The sequence below is a fragment of the Hydra vulgaris genome, chromosome 04 (genome assembly GCF_038396675.1).
Source record: "Hydra vulgaris chromosome 04, alternate assembly HydraT2T_AEP".
Taxonomy (NCBI): Eukaryota; Metazoa; Cnidaria; class Hydrozoa; order Anthoathecata; family Hydridae; genus Hydra; species Hydra vulgaris.
The window spans coordinates 28,485,001-28,504,345 of NC_088923.1; the positions used below are offsets into that span (position 1 = coordinate 28,485,001).

The following is a 19,345-nucleotide window of genomic DNA, read 5'->3' on the forward strand; positions in this document are numbered from 1 at the left end:
TGAGTGGCTGAAATTTTAAAATTGAAAAACATATGATTAAATTTTTTTTGGACAAATTTTCATAAGCGTTATGATAACATTTTATGCATTACACTTTTTTGTTTGTGCATTATATTATGTAACTTGTATTATTATAACCAAACTAAAAATTGCTCAAGAAAGTATTTTAAGAATAATATTAAGGAATAAATCTTTTAAAAAATACCCATTATTTGAACTACTCGGTGCAGAACACACCAATATTTTTGACAAATATTATCTATAAGTTTGCTGCAGTGACTATGTTCTTAAGTACTCAGGGAGTACTTTAGGGACTTTATCACTTAGACTTAGGTATTCATCTTTTTTTGGTTTTAAGTGTTTTGTAGATGCTATGCGTTGAAAGGCCATGCAAATGGAGCCAATGAAGGTTTTGTGTTCAAAGCTGAAAAAGGAAAGTTCTTTACCGTCTATCTCTTCAGAATTTAAGTTGATTACCGAAAAATATAATATTAGATGTTATAATTTTACATATAAAATATTTAATATAGTTTTACATATAAAACATAAAATTAGACGTTACTTAGGTTGGAATTATTTAGCAGCCTAAAGATGTAGGTTTTCTTTACATTCAAATGATAACTTGAGCAATGTTTTCACTGCTATGTTTTCAGACAGTAATATAGCCTTACAATTTCAGATGAGTTGAAATAAAATTTTGTGTAAGTTATATGGTTTGGCACATCATTTAAAATGAGTTTTAGTAGAAACCGTCAGGTATCGATGTCTATTCATTTAATGAAAGTTAAAAGTAGGTCATTCAAATGGATATTTATACCAGTTCTAGGATGTAAATAGAAACAACATAAATGTTTGTTATTTTGAATCAAGTTTCTTGGTCATACATTACACCAAAAACAGTGTGGTGCAGGTTATAACCTCACCAAAGATAAGATCTTGCATATAAATGATTATTCAAATATTTCGTATCTCACCTAATTAATTTTTCATTTACAATGCAGTCTGGTTCCATTTTGTCAATTGACCTTATTTATTAATCGCATTTACTTTTATAAATGCATTTACTTTTTATTATTCCCCGTTTACTTTTTAGTCTGCCCCATTCACTTTCTAGTTTGCTCTATTTACTTTTGCCCAACAAAGTGACTACTTCTACAGTAATAATGTTCATCCAAATGATTAAATTTGCATTTTCAAATTTGATCATTTGGATGATCAAGTTTTTATAAGACAATTAGTTACTGACTATTATAGTTAGACAGACTGGTTGTGTGTCATCTTAACAGCTGACACAAACAAACTGACAAGAGAACTAAATAGATGTTTTATCATATTTCTTCATAATATTTGATATATTTTTTCGATAGGTCGAAAGAAAGCAATTTCTGGGATGGTCATAGATGGAAAAATTTAAAAACTTATTTTCTCTCTGGAATTTCTTAAATTAAAACAGCCAAAATGAGACATAAAATATAAAATAAAATGAGAAAAAACTGACAGCTATGAGACATTAAAAACTTCTTTAATAATTCCAAAGTTTCTTTGCTTATACTGCAGTTATGGTTAAATCTTTTTGAACAAATACTAAGCAGACTATCTGATGATCCATTTTTATACTTTGATCTAAAGGAAGTAATAATATAGTTACTTGAAGTTATAATGAAACCGGATGTCCTTTAAAAATTAGGGAACTATCAAAAGTTTATGAGCTTATGTCTTTCTCTTGCTAATAGTTGTTGTCTGATGAAATACCTAGAATTTGTTGTTGGATGAAAAACAAAGGATTTGCTATCTGATGAAAAACAAAGGATTCATTATCTGATATAAAATGAAGGATGTTGCTGAAGAACTAGGTCAACTGAAAAGGAAAAACTTTTTTTAAAAAAAATCAATGTCAAAATAAACCATGTTTGCATTTCAAAAAACAAACATAACTTTTTTTTGCTTGTTTTGAAAATATAATTTACTTTGAGTTGGTTATTTTAAAGAATCAAATTTTTGTTTTTAAAAAATACTAAAAAACTTTTGATATTTTCATTAAAGTATTATTTAAAAGAGAAATTATGCAATAGTTTTCAGAATGAAAAAAATCACATAAGTCTTTAAAAAAACTTTGGTAAAACAATTCATTTGGCTAAAGCATTTCAACAAAATGACATAAACATATGAAATATCAGTTTTTTAAAATATAATTTATTGTTGACCATTGTTTTTAGTGCTGCTAGAAGCTTGAATAATTTTGAGTTCTGTGTTCAGACAAAAAAAAAACTATTCAGCAGTATATCAATGATAAGCCTATTTTAAATGAAAATTGTCAGCATGAGAGTATATATGTTTAACAGACAATATTATAAGCAGGTGTATTGATTTTTGGTACACAAATTTTTGAAAAAAAGTTATTTTTTAGAATAATTCTTATTTGATTTGTTAAAAAGCATAATTTGTATCAAACATAGATGTTTTGGTTTTCGATATAATTATAATAAAAGTTCTAGCAATTTATAATAAAGGTTCCATTCCATTGGTTCCATTCCAACAATTTGAAACAACAAAGTGTAAATCAATGATTAGTATGTTTAATTCCAAACAAAATAATTTGTTGCCTATTTACTACTGCTTTTGAACAACTTTTTTAGGCATTGTGTATTTGTTTGAGTATTTTTTTTCTTTTCTTTTCTACTTGGCACTTCTGTTAAAAAGCCTGAGCTTTTTCTGATCATTCTATTGATTTGTCAGTTTTATTTTGCAAGAAAACAGCACTTGATATGATTATTTTTTCCAGAATTTTGCAGTTGTTTGCATATATTTTGGTCTGATGAAGAACATTTTAAAAAAGAGTTTTGATAAAGAAAAGTAATAGTAGTGTGTCAAAAACAGAATCAGCTTGGTTAATGAAAAAATGTGTGCTTTTAATTTTAATTATAAACCTCTATTAACAACCATAACAAAAAATCTTTAACTATAAACTTCTACCAAATAGTCTCATACAAAAAATCTTCAGCTATAAATCTCTCAAGAAATCTTAAACAAAAAGTTTTCAACTATAAATCTCTACCAACAAATCTTAAATAAAATATCTTCAACTATAAATCTCTATCAACAATCCTTAAACAAAAATTCTTAAACAAAGTTTAAAACTTATAAAAAAAGTTAAAAATTATCTTTATATAGTTCTAAACTTTAATTTTATTTTTCTTAATAGGTTTATTCTCTTATAAGTAGTTTTTTATTTTTCAGGCAAAGGATGTAGATTTAATATTGGAAAGAATGGAAGAACAAATAAAAACATTAAAAAAAGCATATAGGGATGAATTAGATAATATAGAAGATGCATTTTACTGCGAGCGAAATGATCTGCTTTGCACTCAAAAGAACAAATGGCAAGTTAATATAAAATATTATTGAAAAAAATACATATAAATATATGATATTAAAAATGGTGTATAAAAATATATACAAATATATAATATTAAAAATGGTGTATAAAAATATATATAAATATATAATATTAAAAATGGTGTATAAAAATATATATAAATATATAATATTAAAAATGGTGATTAAAAATATATATAAATATATAATATTAAAAATGGTGTATAAAAGTATATATAAATATATAATATTAAAAATGGTGTATAAAAATATATATAAATATATAATATTAAAAATGGTGTATAAAAATATATATAAATATATAATATTAAAAATGGTGATTAAAAATATATATAAATATATAATATTAAAAATGGTGTATAAAAATATATATAAATATATAATATTAAAAATGGTGTATAAAAATATATATAAATATATAATATTAAAAATGGTGTATAAAAATATATATAAATATATAATATTAAAAATGGTGTATAAAAATATATATAAATATATAATATTAAAAATGGTGTATAAAAATATATATAAATATATAATATTAAAAATGGTGTATAAAAATATATATAAATATATAATATTAAAAATGGTGTATAAAAATATATATAAATATATAATATTAAAAATGGTGTATAAAAATATATATAAATATATAATATTAAAAATGGTGTATAAAAGTGTGTTAACTCTTTTTATTTTTATGTTTTATAAGTTTTTTTTTATTTTTTATTTTTTCAACATCTTTGCTTCCACAAAGGCTTCAAGCAACCACTAGATACAGAAGCTGGAGTAATATGAATGTCAAGCAATCGATCAACCTGTTTGTTGGCCATATCAGGTCGAATGCAACTAGTGGAACCAAGAGATGATATTGATGAAAAGTTCTTAGCAAACAGTTCAGCTTTGTCTTTAGGTGAGGTGACAAAATCTGAACCATACAAGAGAGGCGCAATAACAGATTTGCTCTTATTATTGATAAGTCACAAGAGCCTAATTTTTGAGATGAAATATGAGATTTCATGACCTGAGAATAGTGGGTTTTGGGTTAGACAAAACTTTTTTACAATGGTTTCTAGCAATAGTAAAAAGATGTCTGTTTTCTGGAGAATTGTTTTGCTAATAGATATGGAAGTAATGGTTTCGATTAGAAATTGCAGCAGCGCAATGTGAGAAAAACCATGGAGAAGAGTGAGAGGCTTGACTTGGAATCATCGAGAGGGAATAAAAGGTTTTATGCCTGCCTGAATCCAAGAAGATATGTAAGAAACACATTTGTCAGCAGGAAGACAAAATATTTCTACCCAAGGGCATCACGAAGAAAATTTTTTTTTTTTTTAAACATCTTCGCTTCCAACAAGGCTGCAAACAACCACTAATTAGAGTTGGAAGTTACTGGAAGAAAAAAAATGAAGATTGTAGAGCAAGATAATGATTGACGGACGACTTAAAAGATTGCAAATTATATGAATCAGGAAAACAAGATGAAGGAAGCGAATTCCAAAAAACTGATGTTCGAGGAAAAAGACTAGAGGAAAGAGAGTTTTTAGAGCACTTAGGAACAGTCACAGAAAAAGGATGAGACTTAATTGAATGATAAGTAGAACCAAAAATAAATTTTAGTAGACGGCACAATGCTAGCTCTTTAGAGCAGTGCCCATTATAGTAATTATAGAAAAGAGAAAAAAGAAGCAACATTATGACAATGTGAAGGGTACAAAAATGCATTGTAAACATAGTTGGACCGTTAGGTCCAACTATGTTTACAATGCATTTTTGTACCCTTCTAAAAGAGAAAGGGCATCATTAATCCAGACCCTTGTCTAAAAGAGAAAGGGCATCATTAATCCAGTGTAAGAAAGTATCGAGCTCGATAAAGAGATGCAACCTTAGCAGATGCTAATTTTGCAATGGATTTGATATATGGTTTCCAAGAAAGATTGGAAGTAAGAGTTAATCCTTGAAGATGAATGGTAGATGACTCATTGAATACGTTACTGTTCATAAATATAGGAAGATCTAAAATATTGTGAAAATCATGGAAAGGGTCAGTCAGCTTTAAGGTAGTTGCAATAGATACATTATAGGGGGTTCTGATGATAAGGAAGAATGAGATAATAGTTTTAGAGAGATCAAACCGTGATGTGAAGTACCTCAGGGTGAATGTGAAGAAACTGAGCACTGACTAGGATCAGAAACAAGACATAAGTCAAATAGAGAAGGTAAATGATTTGGGTTGTCAGGAAAGCAAGTTGGAAAGTTGACAATATGTGTTAGAGATTGAGAAAGACAAAAGTTGTGAGTAGGGTGTATAAAAAAACAACTTTTTTTTGAAATTGTAATAGAGCGGAAAAGTAAGTTAAAAATGGTTATAATTTTTAAGAAAATAAGAAAGTCTTCAGTTGCCACTAGAGGGCTGAGTATTTATGAAAAAACACAATTTTTATTTAAAACAAAGTAATTTTAATTATGTTGTTGATGTTTTCACTTGTTGTCACTGCTACAATAATGGAATAAAATTAGAATGTAATAAACAAACATTCTGTGTCAATGGTTATACCGGTGATTTTTAAATGACATAAAATTATGTAAAATGTTACTAATTATGTCATTTATTATCATAACCATCAGCATTATTTACCACAAATTATGTCTTTAATCAAAACATTTATTTAATAAATATTCAGATAGCAAAAACCACAGGTTATAATTTATTAGTTCTGATTTACATCTGTTTTTTAATAAAATAAATTAAAATCAAATAAAATTTTAATGGCAAAAATGTCTTCTGCTGCAGTGACAACAAGGAAAAAGTCTCCTTGTCCTATCTTTAATTCACCAGCAGACTTAACTGAAAATGTCTTACCAACATACAAATGTGTTATGCAAAGTTATCTTTTCTCAATGCAGAAAATGAGATTGGAAAGTGGTGTAAAAAAATTTTCTTTGAAAGAAATATCTGAAAATTTGTGGGGAAAAGCATTGATACCTACTGCGTCTCATAAAGGCATTGTAAAAATGTTTCTTGATTACAATCAAAAGTATAGAAATGTTATGAAGTCCGTTAACAAAATAAAACATACAGACAAATTGAAGTCCAAAATAATAACATTTCAAAAGCATGCAGAAAATACTTTATTTGACGTTGCTGCATGCAAATGCTTCGATTTTTCTAAATGCATCTGTGAAAAAGTAAAGAAAGTACCAGAGAAAGAACACTTTCTCAGCGATCAGAGATTTATGAGGATTATGTATATGGAAGGACTCGATATTCAAACTACTTTAACATTTAGACCATGAAAATATTCAAAGGTTAGAAGGTTTGTATTTTGATGGAAGAAAGGATACAACATTAGTTATTGGTACAAACAAGGAGAAAAATATACGAAAAACTATCAAAGACAGTGTAGTTTTAGTACAAGAAATAGGGTCAAAGCATCTAGTGCATGTAGAAACTGCATCAGGACATAGATACAGTATTAAGACAAGTATAAAAACATTTTTAACTCAAAACAACATTGATACATCCAAATTAGTTGCCATGGGTTGTGACAGAACAGTTGTCAATGCTGGATTTCTTAATGGTGTTATTGCTTTGTTCAAATTAGAACTAAAAAGACTTGTTTATTTGTCAAATACATGCCTAATGAACTGCCTCTATGGCATCAGATTCAAAAACTAGATGGCATCAGATTCAAAAACTAGATGGATTCAATAAGATTATCATCTCAGATGATAATCTAATTGAAATATTAACAAATGTTTATCTTTCAGATGTGCAGCATTTTCTATGCCATACTCAAGGAGTAGAGAGATGCATCAAACTTGTAACCGAAGCTTCAGATCAAGTTTGCGGTTTGGCTAATAGAGACAGCTTCAAAAATTGCATAGCAAAAAATGATGCCTTTTAACACAAAAATCGCATGGCAAATAATGATGCCTTTTATTACAAAAAGACAGTATGAGACCAATCCAAATGATGCCTTTTAACACAAAAAGACAGTATGAGACAAATCCAAATGAATCAGATAGTTGAACTTTATTACAGCTAAACTTAAAACATTTTTCAAAAACATTTTCCACTCTATTAAAACTTTAATTGTACATTATGGACTGCAGAGTTTGTTTGCCAGAAACTCATGAAACAGTGTTTTTTTCGTACAAACTCAACCCTCTAGCGGCAACTGAAGACATTAAAATATTTTCTTAAAAATTGTAACCATTTCTAACTTAGTCATTTTATAACGTTTAAACTCTATTACAACTCAAGCATATGCATAGAATTTGTTATTTTTATTTTGTAAAAAAGGTCAGAAAACGTGTTTTTGTAAGAAAAATAAAACCCTTGCGCCAACTGAAAACATAAAAAAAATATAAAAAAATTTGGCACAGTTGCCTTTTTTTGCATATGAAACTTTTTTGATCTATTACAATTTCAAATTCAAAAAAAATTGTTTTTCACCCTAGTTGTGAGCCTTAATGCCTCCAATCACTGACACTAAAGCCAAGCCATTCAGTGTGATGAGTATTAAAGTTACCAACAACAATGATATTAGCTGATGGATAAAGAGAGAGGGTTTGCTCAATTTGATCAGAAATAACATCAAAAAGAGTGCAGTCTTATAATTAATGTGATCCATATAGAACAAATAAAAAGGCGATAGAGTGAAGTGGTGCTAAATGAAAGCACATAAAGGAATAGTCAGTGGATTCAAATCTAGTTTTCTGACAAATGAGTGAATTCTTACGAATGTAAATGCCCAGGCTAAGCATGTGAATATTGGAGTCTTAACGAATTAAAGGAAGATAACCATCAACACTAAGATCACAAGATGAGACAGCCGAATCCAAATTAGTTTCACAAAGAGCAAGTAGGTCTGGTGAACTTTGCAAGAGATAAGACTCAACAGAAGAAAAGTTTCTTCAAAGACCATGAATATTAGTGAATGATAGGTTCAGAGAACTTGGTAATGACAATGTTTTTTTGTGTTTTATAGTTTTTGGTACTTTTAAATGTGTTAACTTGACTCAAAGCATAGATAGATTTCAGTACACTATTTAATAGTCCAAGCAATTGCCTTATTACTATAAATAAACCCTTAGCCGTAACAAAGGGCTCCAAATGTGGCCTTGACAATGCACGCCAAAAGTATGAACACAGACACCATCTATGCGCAACATGGCACTGTTAGTACTCTGATATTTTACAGCTGTTGATGGAATCAGCCTCTCTGAAAGCTACCACAGAGTTTAGGAAACCTGACTACCAGCCTGCCTCAGAACCATAAAACTGTGATTTTCAGAGCTGTACCCTCATTAGGAGATAATAGAATGAGTTGCTTAGTCAGAAAAACAAAGACACAAACAAAAACCATGCATTGAGTCAAGAATATCCAGCATTCAACATCCTAAACTGGAAACAATGTATTATAAATGCATCTGTGCCAGCCTAATAGATGAAGAAGGAGTGCGAGGCTGGTCAACAGATAAAATCTGTTTACCCCCTAAGTTTTGCCTGGGAGGCCTTCTACAAGATAGTAGCTGGATGCATTTAACATCTGCCCAAGATGAGTATTTTTATCAAGACACCATCTCTAGCCTTTACTCAACCAATAGCCCCAAGACTAGAAGTGTTTTAAGTTGGAGTTAGCTTCTCCTAGCCTTTGCCTAAAAAAACGTATCCTACAATGCAGCAGAACATGAAGCAGGTTGTACTAGATTACATGTTACAAGTAGCAGGTTACCCTGATCTGACTTATAAAAAAAAAAAAATTCACACATACTACACTTCTTCCATAAAACTAAATGTTACGCAATGTATTTTACTGATGACATAAAACTAAATGTTATGCAATGTATTTTACTGATGACATAAAAGTTTAATAGTTTAATACATTTTTCTCACTCGATAACTAATTATTATACTTAATTACTGCTATGAATTATAAATATAAAAGGTAATCATGATTCTTAAATAAAAAAATAATTTTAAAATTACAAAAAAATATTTTTACTGCAAAAAATTATCTAAAGAATAATTTCAATATTTTAAATTTTAGTTCTCTTGCATATGGGTAGAAAAGCAGTACAAAATTATTATAAAGTGTTGTCATAATGTTTTATAAGTTATTATAAAAGTGTTTTTACACTATTATTAATGTTTAAGGAGTAATCAATGAAAACTTTCAACTTTAATGATCTACTTGTTCGATTTTGATTAGGCACTTGAAAATGGTGCAAAATAATCGATCTGGTTTTTTGTACCTGTTATTTCAATAACTCTTTTTTATAAAAGCATTTCCTTAATATCATTGTTTGGAATAGTTAACAAATTAAAATCATTGTTTGGAATAGCTAACAAATTAAAATCATTGTTTGAAATAGTTAAATTTTTATATAGATATTTGTGTTCATTAAGAGATCTTTACTTAAGCTTTGTATTGTTTTTTAATAATGTATTGTTGAAAAACAATGATAAATATAAGTATTTTGTATTTGTGTTTTAAACTTGAACATTTTTTTTTTTTTTAAATCATTTATTTTTTCTCAAATTCATTCATAACATGCATAACAAAGGTCATTCAAAACTCATTCAAAAGTTAATAAATGTTTTTTTTTCTCGCGCTTTCTCGAAGTTTTAACACAAAATTTTTATCTATTAATGGTTTTAATTTGCTTTATTTTGTTTATTTTATCATGCTAAAGGCAATTGTTTAAGGTATTTTGTTAAACAAAATTTTTATCAAATAAAATTGTTTATTAACCATTACTAAATAATAAAATTGAGAAAAAGTTTGAATCTCATTTTTTTGATTTTAATTTATATTTTATAAATGAATGCTATACATCTTTAATGTATGTATATACAATTAGACACTTTAAATGTATGTATATCTTTTAAATCTAGAAACTCAAGCTCATATTTAAAATCTTCAATTTAAAACCCTCTAATAATGAAAAATGATTTGTATGCAACTCTAAACTGTGTTTCCAATGTAAATTCAATAAATTATTGACTTAAAAATCAAACTGTTATATAAAGAAAGTTTCATCTTGCTGGAACACCTGACCAAGCATTATACTTGTACTATTATAACAAAATCCAAGGTTTTTTTTACTTGAAACAAAGTCAGATTTTAAAATCAGACTTAAAATTTTTAAAAATCTATGGATATTAAAGGTATGATGTGTTAGATATTAAAGATATGATATGATGGATATGCTCAGATATGCACAACAAAGATATATTTAGCATTTAGGATTGCAAAATAACTAAATCCAAAAGTTTAAGACTTCATTATTTTATTGTATTTTTATTATTTTTAATACAATTATCGGCAAAGGTTTACTTGATATATATGTGGAGGTGATATTGTGGAGGTGATATAGTGGAGGTTTCAAAGGTGTGGAAAATAACAAGAATCAACTACTGGCTAGAATTGAAAAAGCTACTAGTTTGACTTCCAAATAGGAACTCTTGCCACAATAGGTTTACTGGCTAAAATACTGGTGCAATATTGAGAGGTGGGTTTTTGTGGATTTTTTTAAATAATCAAACAAATTTTAATGAAAAAATACTTTGAACTTTAATTTTGAACATTTTCATTATAAAAAAAAATCCATTATTGGTAATTAAAATAATAAATTCATTATACATGTATACATATTTATTAGTCTAAAAAATTAAATAAATACAAGTTTTAAATAAGCAACTAGTTTATCACAAACCAGAGGCCACTTGCTTCTGATTAATACATAAATTGCTTATAAAAGTAAACTGGTGAACTATGATGGAGTTAATTTAAAGATTAAATTTTGGGAAAATCATTAATGTCTATCTGGTATACGCATCCTGTTTTTGAGGTAATGGATTTTTTTTATCATAGTTAGGATATGGCGCTTAGGAACCCAACAACAATCATCTTTACTTGGCCAGTGTAATAAAGTGTTAAATAAATAAGGATGCAATTTGACCAGAATTTGACAAGTTCCATCTTTATTTATTTTGTCAACTTCTGATACCAAACCAACCCAGTTAAGCACATCATATTTGCAGATATAATATTTTCCTGCAATGATTTCTTGAAGATATTGTGTTGAGCCAGTAATGTTGAATGTTAGATTAAATTCCTCTTGTTCAGAGACTCTTTTGACATTTATATTTGTTGCATCCTGTGGAATTTTTTTTTTTTTTTGAAGGTAGAATTTTTATGTACCAGGTAACGTCTTTGTATTATTTAATCATGATTTACGTACTGAAAAAATATCTTCGTCTTTTAAAAACAAGTTGGTGCCAAATATCTTATCCTTTGAAAAATTTAATATTTCAGCATTTTGAATTGGTCAATTGGATATTGAAAACTAGCACTTGAAACTAGTTGTTTAACTTTCCCACTAATGCCATCACACGGTGATTTTCAAACGTGATGTCGCAAAGAAATTTCATAGTGATGGCCAGCACAACCATCATAAAAATGGTGGATTTTTGGGGTGTTTGGAAACATTTCTTGTACAAAATAGACAATTCTTTTTATTATTCAATAAATAAATCCATTAGTTGACTCAGTAGCAACTTGATCATGTTTGTTATAAATAACTGCATAATGCGTTGTTGTTGGCACTTATGGTAACTCTGGATTTTGTTTTGAATGACAAATTTGAAGTTTTCTGCAAAATCAACCAAAACTATGATTTTATTAGAAGTATAGATGACTTCTATTTATTCAAATATTTACCTTGTGCTTTAGCAATATAAGAGTGGGATGCACTCATACTCTTTGATGTACTTCAGCTGCTTTCCTTATGAATCTTGCAATGAATCTAAAACTAATGTCAAAATTTGAATCTTTTTATTTGCTCTTTTCAACTTTTCTTGGATTAAAAATATCAGCTTATCTAGATCATCAGCTTTCTTCTGATATTAATTATTTGGCTTTTCAGTAACATTATTTTTCAGGTCTGTTGCATTAACATTAAGGATAACTGATAACTTTTTTGATATAATATCAGTAGCTTTCATTGATTTTCTTCTCCCTATAGAAATCTTGGAATGGAACCCCATGAAGTTTTACTGGTAGTACATCTAATTTATAAAAACTGATGTTTTTAATTTATTTTTCTTATGCAACTTTTATATCTTCATCTAAACCAGTGTTTGTATGTGCAACTCTATATTTTTATCAAAAAATGTTTGTTAGAGAAAATCATCTTCACCATTGTGGTCCTGTAAGACAGACCATCATCTATTTTTTTACCACTTCTTCTTGACATAAAGTACACATTTTAAAACCAGGTGTTATTTTCATACCAGTTGAGCACATATCTTTTGCCAGTTGAATGTCAATTTTTTGCAAATTGCCTATATATATATATATATATATATATATATATATATATATATATATATATTAAATGAAAATAATTTTCAAAGTTTTGGAGATGATATATTTCAGAAATAAATAAAAAAATCTAAAAATTTAAAATTAGATAAAAGTGTACTGAATTTAAAAGTGTAAAAAGAAGCTGCATAATAAGTAAAGAAATAAATTTACTATTTATATTATTTTTTGCCTTTTAAATGGGTCAATGTCAATTCTTAGCAAAAATTTATTTATTTAAATTAGGGCTTCTTTAAATTACAGGTTAGATGAGTTTTCTTTTGTATAAATTTTGATGACTGATGAAAACTGTCAATGTCAAATAATTTTAAAAGTGTCGCAAACACATATTTTTTTCACAAAAAACACATATATTTTTTTTTCACAAAATACTTCTATATATTTATAACAAATTTCTAAAAACCCACCTCAATTTTGCACCAAAACACAGGTTAAAATATCTATATTAATAAAAGCAAAAAAAAAACTCAAAAAAGTTTAATGCTACCACGGTTATCTTTATTAGAGTTTCCGAATTTTTTTTTTTTTTTTTTTTTTTTTTTTAGATTATTCACCTCCCCAAGGCCCGAGAGGGGCCACTACAGTCGAGGAGGCTACTCATTTTTTTGTGTTTTAAATAGCTATAGGTGATGTACCATATCTATATTGATATAGTTCTAATTGTTTTAATAAAAAACAAATATCATGTTCTGATTTCTCATCTTAATAACTATACTGGTGCTAATTTTCAGCTTAATCATATGTTTAGTTGTAAAACACTTGTAAAACAAAAACTATAGTAATATCAAAATGGCCACCAAACAAAAAAACTGCCTAAATAGTTGATATTATAGTAACAATATCTACAAAATTCATTCAATATCAGGGCTGAAGTTTTGTATAGTTGTTTGTAATATAGATGACCATTTTTACAAAGTATCAAGAAAATCTCAGATGGTTGGTTGCATTCCACTTTCTCATAAAATGCCTCACATATAGTTTTAATAATTCTGCATATATATTTTTTTATTTTAACTTTTTATGGGCATGTGTTTTTTTGTTAACTGTCTTCTTTAAATATTTTGCTTGTAATAATTAATGCTTTGCAATGATTACCAATAAATTTTTGAAAATTATTGCAGGCAGCAAAAATTAAATTTATGCCATTCAAAAGAAGTTGAATATATGGAATTAAAAGAGAAGCGAGTGGAAGAAGTACAAATGCAGATGGAGATGTTAAGAGTGCAAGATGCTGAAGACTACAATATTTTAAAAGCAAAACTTGAAAATGAGGTTCAGGTTAGTGTTTTTGTTTCAACTATTTTATGTTGTGTAAAAAATTTTAAAAAAATTGTAAAACATTGTAAATTGTAAAAGGTAATATTACAAAACACAAAACTCCACATGCTGATAGGAAATGAATAGGAATGAATGGAAATGGATAAGATAGTAAATGCATCCTGATAGGAAATGCATGCTGATAGGAAATGAATAGGAATGAAAGGAAATGGATAGGAAGGAAATTGATAGGATAGAAAATAGTCAAACAAACATTAAAAAAAAGAAAAATGAAATATTACATTAAAGTTTTATAAAAATATGCTGGTTGGAAATTGTGAAACAATGAAATTAATCAATAATGGAACAACAGTGATGGAAGAAAAATAGCAATCATCAATAACAACAGAATTTTTTAATAATCAAACAGGGACACAGAATTTATGAATAAACAGGGTGTCAAACAAGGACAACCAAAGTTACAAATAATCAGGAACAACCGAAGTTTTGAGTAATTAGATTGGGACAACAGAAGTTTTGAAAAGTTTTGAAAAGAACTTTTTTATTTTTAAATTTTATTTAATCTGTTCGTAAGCATTCAAAATTACTAAAACAAACAAATTTAATTATTTAAATTAATTAAATGGGTAACATTTAAGTTAATTAAATGGGTAACATTTAAATTAATTAAATAGGTAACATTTATGTTAACTAAATGGGTAACATTTAAATTAATTAAATGGGTAACATTTAACTTAATTAAATGGGTAACATTTACGTTTGGATGACAACTATTAGTTTGAATGTTTAAACATGATTGATTAAAAATGGTTACAAAAACAAGCATTTAAATATTACATATTTTAAGGAGTGTTCATGCTATGAACCATAAATAATGTTTAATTTGCTCCCCAGACCTCTAGTTTTATTTCTTTTTAAAGCAATAGTTAGATAAGTATTTTTCAAGTGCAGAACACAGGAAGAACAAATCTGAAGTTAATCAGAAGAGTTAGCAGCCCAAGTTTTAAAAAAGTAAAAAGAAATCCAAAATTTAACCTTAAAAACAATGATTTTCAACTTCTTTATCTTAAATAGTTTTGAAGTTTTTGAGAGAAAAAAAATACGAAATGGAAAGATGAATGATTTAAAACAGTCTGTTAGTGCAGTTTGTTTAGAAAAAAGAAGTAAATATTTAAAATCTTTAGCTAATGTACAACCATCTGTCAGGGCAGGTCAAGTTCAGGATTATCACAATCACCCTGCTATTGGTAACTACCTGTTTCATATCCTACTGCTTTGTAGGATTTACTTTTCTAGGCAAAGGCTAGAAGAAAAAAACTCTGGCTTAAAATTCCCCTGCCTTAAGCCTCTTGGTTGATTAAAGGATCAAGATGGTGTCTCATTAAAATTACTAATCTTAAGCAGATGTTAAGTTCTGTGTTGTAGAAGACCTCATAGGCAAAGACTATAGGGGTAAGTAGGAAAGTTCTGTTGGCCAGTCTTGCACCCTTTTTTATCTATTAGAATGGCATAGACTAATGTTATATTGTTTCTTGTCTAGATTGATGAATGCTGTATCTTCTTGACTTTACTCTTAAACTTTTGATTTCGCCTCAGTGATTGTGATTATGCAACTTTTCCAGTTATCTCCTAAAGAGTTATCTCCTAAAGAGGGTACAGCTTTTAAACTCAGTTTAATGTTTTTGAGGCCGGCTGGTAGTAAGTATTCTTGATCTCTGTGGTAGCTCTAAGAGAGGCTGATTCTATCAACAGCTGTAAAATATAAGAGTATTAACATTGCTATTTAGCGCATAGATGGTGCCCTTGTTAGTGTTTTTGGTGTGCATTATCAATGCCACTTAAGGAGCCTTTACCAAAGTATTAAGGCAACTGTAGAGCTCATCAAGTTAAAAAGAACTTAAATCATTCATAGAGCATGCAGATGCCATGCTCTATGAATGATTTAAGTTCTTTTTAACTTAAACTATGACAAAAATAACTAAAAATATTAGTCACAACAAAAATTACCACCACCTGTTTCAATGTATCTTTTATCTTATCTCAGAAGTTAGGCTTTAGAGATTTTTGGGAAATCTTCAACAGTGTCATCAACTAAAGTAAGTTGAACATTCCATCTTTAATTCGTGGGTCTGATCTTATTACCTCTTCTACAGATAAGACAGATATTTGCAAAGAACTTTTCTTGTAATTTCTCTCTTGAATTTAATGCACTCAATCATTTTGCTATTCAAGATAAGTAGCTTAACCCTTCCAAGTTTTTCTACTGCTATTGTTCTTGACAACATTTCTGTCATACAAAAGTCTTACAAAAGTCCAAAACTCTCTTTAATTCTCTCTTAACTATTTTCGACTGAATCTTGTTTCTCTACCTGCTGTCAAATGGCATCTGTGGTTTCAATTTTTAAAAACTCAGGAGAACATTTCAACCATTTCCTAATCAGTCTTCTCTCTATTATCAGCAAGGGGCCATCCATAAATGATGTCAGTAAATATAGGGGGAGGAGATACTGAAAAGTTTGGCAATAATTGACATGGGGAGGGGGAATTTAAAAAATAAATTTCGTAAGTTTATATGAGCAGATTTTAAAGTTATTTACTTCTACAATGTGGTATAGAAATGGTATATTTGTTTTGTGGGGAATTTGAAATAAGTTTTCCTGAGACATTAAATAAATAAAAAATTTACCTAGGTTTTATTATTGTATTACCATTTGACTGCAAATCTAATTGTTTACAAATATCAACTATTTGTATATAAAATTAGCAATCATTATTTGGCTCCGAGCAGATTATAAAATGTGCTTCAAAGCAAATACATGTCATTAGTCATTATTTTAAATACAGTTGTGATTATTTCAAATACGAAACTCTAATTGCTCTCTAGCAGCTTGTAAAATGTGATGCAATGCAAACACACAGAGTCATTATTGCAAATACGAAATGCTAATTGCTCTTAAGCGGCTTGAAGAAATTTTTTTTAAACAGATTGCCCTGACAAGACAAAATCATTATTTTATTGCAATGTAAACATTACTGATAAATCAATAATACAAATATGGATAAAGCTGCATTGCTTAACTTATTGATAGTCTTGTATGGTAATGCTCATCCCAATAAAAAGAAGGTTAATATTTAGAAAGAAGTCCATAGTCTATGAAACTCATTAAAGGAAAAGAAACTCATACATAAGGATCTTAAATCAAGGTTAATGTATATAATCAATTCATTCAATGAAAAGGCAATGAAGTTCAAGAGCAAGCAATTGTTGCTTATGGTCAATACTCCAAAACAGTCAGGCTCACATATATTCCTTTTGAATTTGACAAGTTTGTAGAACCCATCAATGAGCGTTCTGTCATTAATAATCAACAAGCTGAGAAAGAGCTGGCCAAGAAAAAGTATGATCAAGTTCAACAGAAAAAAACTAAAGAACTGAAAAAAGCTAGAATGAATGAAATCTAATTGGAACATCCAGAAGTCAAAGACAAAAACTGAAAATCAGAATAAAACCTGGTCAACTGTCAAGTAGATCAATCTTTTCTTTTGAAGGCAATTATTGATATTGCAGTCCATGGTTCATATGCTGATGAAAGACGTTGGTCAGAGCTTCTCCAGGTAATATAATTTATAAAATAAATCCCATTTTCTGTTAAGTAGTTCATTATATCCAAATATATTCCTTTATTATTTAGAGCATTAAAACCCTCAAAGAATTGATATCCAAAATGATCAAAATCGGATTCGCAATCAGCAAGAGCACCCCTATACTCGCCTACTTCCAAGACGTTATGGAACATCAGAAGGCAAAAGAGCTAGAGTCAAGGAACCTTTTATTACAAAATTAATGTTGGATTGGCCATCATCTTTGTATCAATATTTTACTCAAATTGTGAAATGCGAAATTTTTCTTGTTTTTAGGCTATAAGAAGCTCTTACTTTACTACAATCAATCTAATAGAATCTGTAAAGAGTGCAATATCTACTTTGTCTCTCAAGCTATGCTTAAAAAGCACTTTTCTATCCATTCTTTTTCTGTAACACTCCCTCCTATAAAAAGGTTCTGACCAGTTCGCATTGCTGCCAAGCATTAGACAGAATTTATGTTAGTTGTCGCTCTGCAGAAGAATTTGGAAACTGCTGAATGGTTAGATGAAAATGAAGTTGATGCAACAGATCTGTTTATATCTCAAGAGGGTGATAACCTTTTAGTTTGCGGAGACCATTCACTACTTATTGTTTCAATCAAAGATCACTTCAACAACCCATGGGAAGATGGCAAGTGAGTGAATTTACATTATAGATAATAAGTTTGCTTAGTTTAATCAGTTTGTTCATTATTTGATGAGATATCAACTGTTTTATAATATAATTTGCTGAGATCTATTACTATATAAATGTATAATTTAACCATTTTTATATATTGCTTAGAACAGGCAACCAATTTAAATCTGATCTTTCTTCTGTTAAAGCTATGGACTTTCAGTGGTTCATGAATTTTAACTCCAACAAAACTCAATTGTTTACTTCAAACATTGCAGTGTTGTTGTCAATGACAGCATTCTTTATTGATGACAACTCTTTTACTTAATCCTCTTTCTTTTGAACATCATCACTATTTCACTACTGACCTCTCATGGAAACCATATATACAATTCATTGCAAAGTTTATTTCAAAGCATCTGCTAAAGTTGATTTTCTTTATCTTGTTGAAATCATCTCACTTCTGATTCAATTATCTCACTCTAGAAATTTCTTATTCATCCCTGTATGGAATACTGCTATCATATTTGGACTGGTTCTTGTAAAGATGCTCTTTCTCTTCTAGACAAGGTCCAAAAGTACGTTATAAATGTGGTTGAACCTGCTTTATCTGCCAAACTTGAGCCACTCTTCCATTTTCATGAGGTTGCATCTCTTTTTCTTTTCTACAAATACTATTATGGTCACTGCTTAAAGGAGCTATCATCTCTAGTTCAATCAACCAAAACTCATTCTCACTTGACTTGTCATTACGCAAATTTGCTTCCTTTAATTGTATCTGTCCCTTAGTGCCTTGAAAACTTTTATTCACCTTGTTTTTTCTCTGTTCTTCAATGCTTTGGATTACCATGATTTCTTGGCTCATAAAATTTTGAGGAAATTAAATCTGGATGATGCTACATATCACCTTTGCATTTGACTTCAAATATAATAACAGCTTGGTTTTAATATAAACAAAGTTTATATTGAAACCAAGTTGGTTTCAATATAAACAAAGACACTGTAAACAGCTTTAC

The 19,345-nt window shown here is 28.5% G+C and overlaps 1 protein-coding gene across 6 annotated transcripts in view; it reads left to right on the forward strand.

Annotated features, from left to right (window-relative positions):
- The window catches only part of LOC100201871 (dynein regulatory complex protein 1), a 144,716-nt gene that overhangs the window by 54,127 nt on the left and 71,244 nt on the right, over positions 1-19,345 (forward strand). For 4 of the 6 annotated variants that reach the window (XM_065795987.1, XM_065795985.1, XM_065795983.1 and 1 more), the window contains exons 7-8: positions 3,238-3,384; positions 13,917-14,069. In XM_065795987.1, coding sequence (XP_065652059.1) covers positions 3,238-3,384; positions 13,917-14,069 — 300 coding nt within the window. Of the gene's footprint in view, positions 1-3,237; positions 3,385-13,912; positions 14,070-19,345 lie in introns of all 6 variants that reach the window. The other 2 variants (XM_065795986.1, XM_065795984.1) reach the window with 1 other exon arrangement.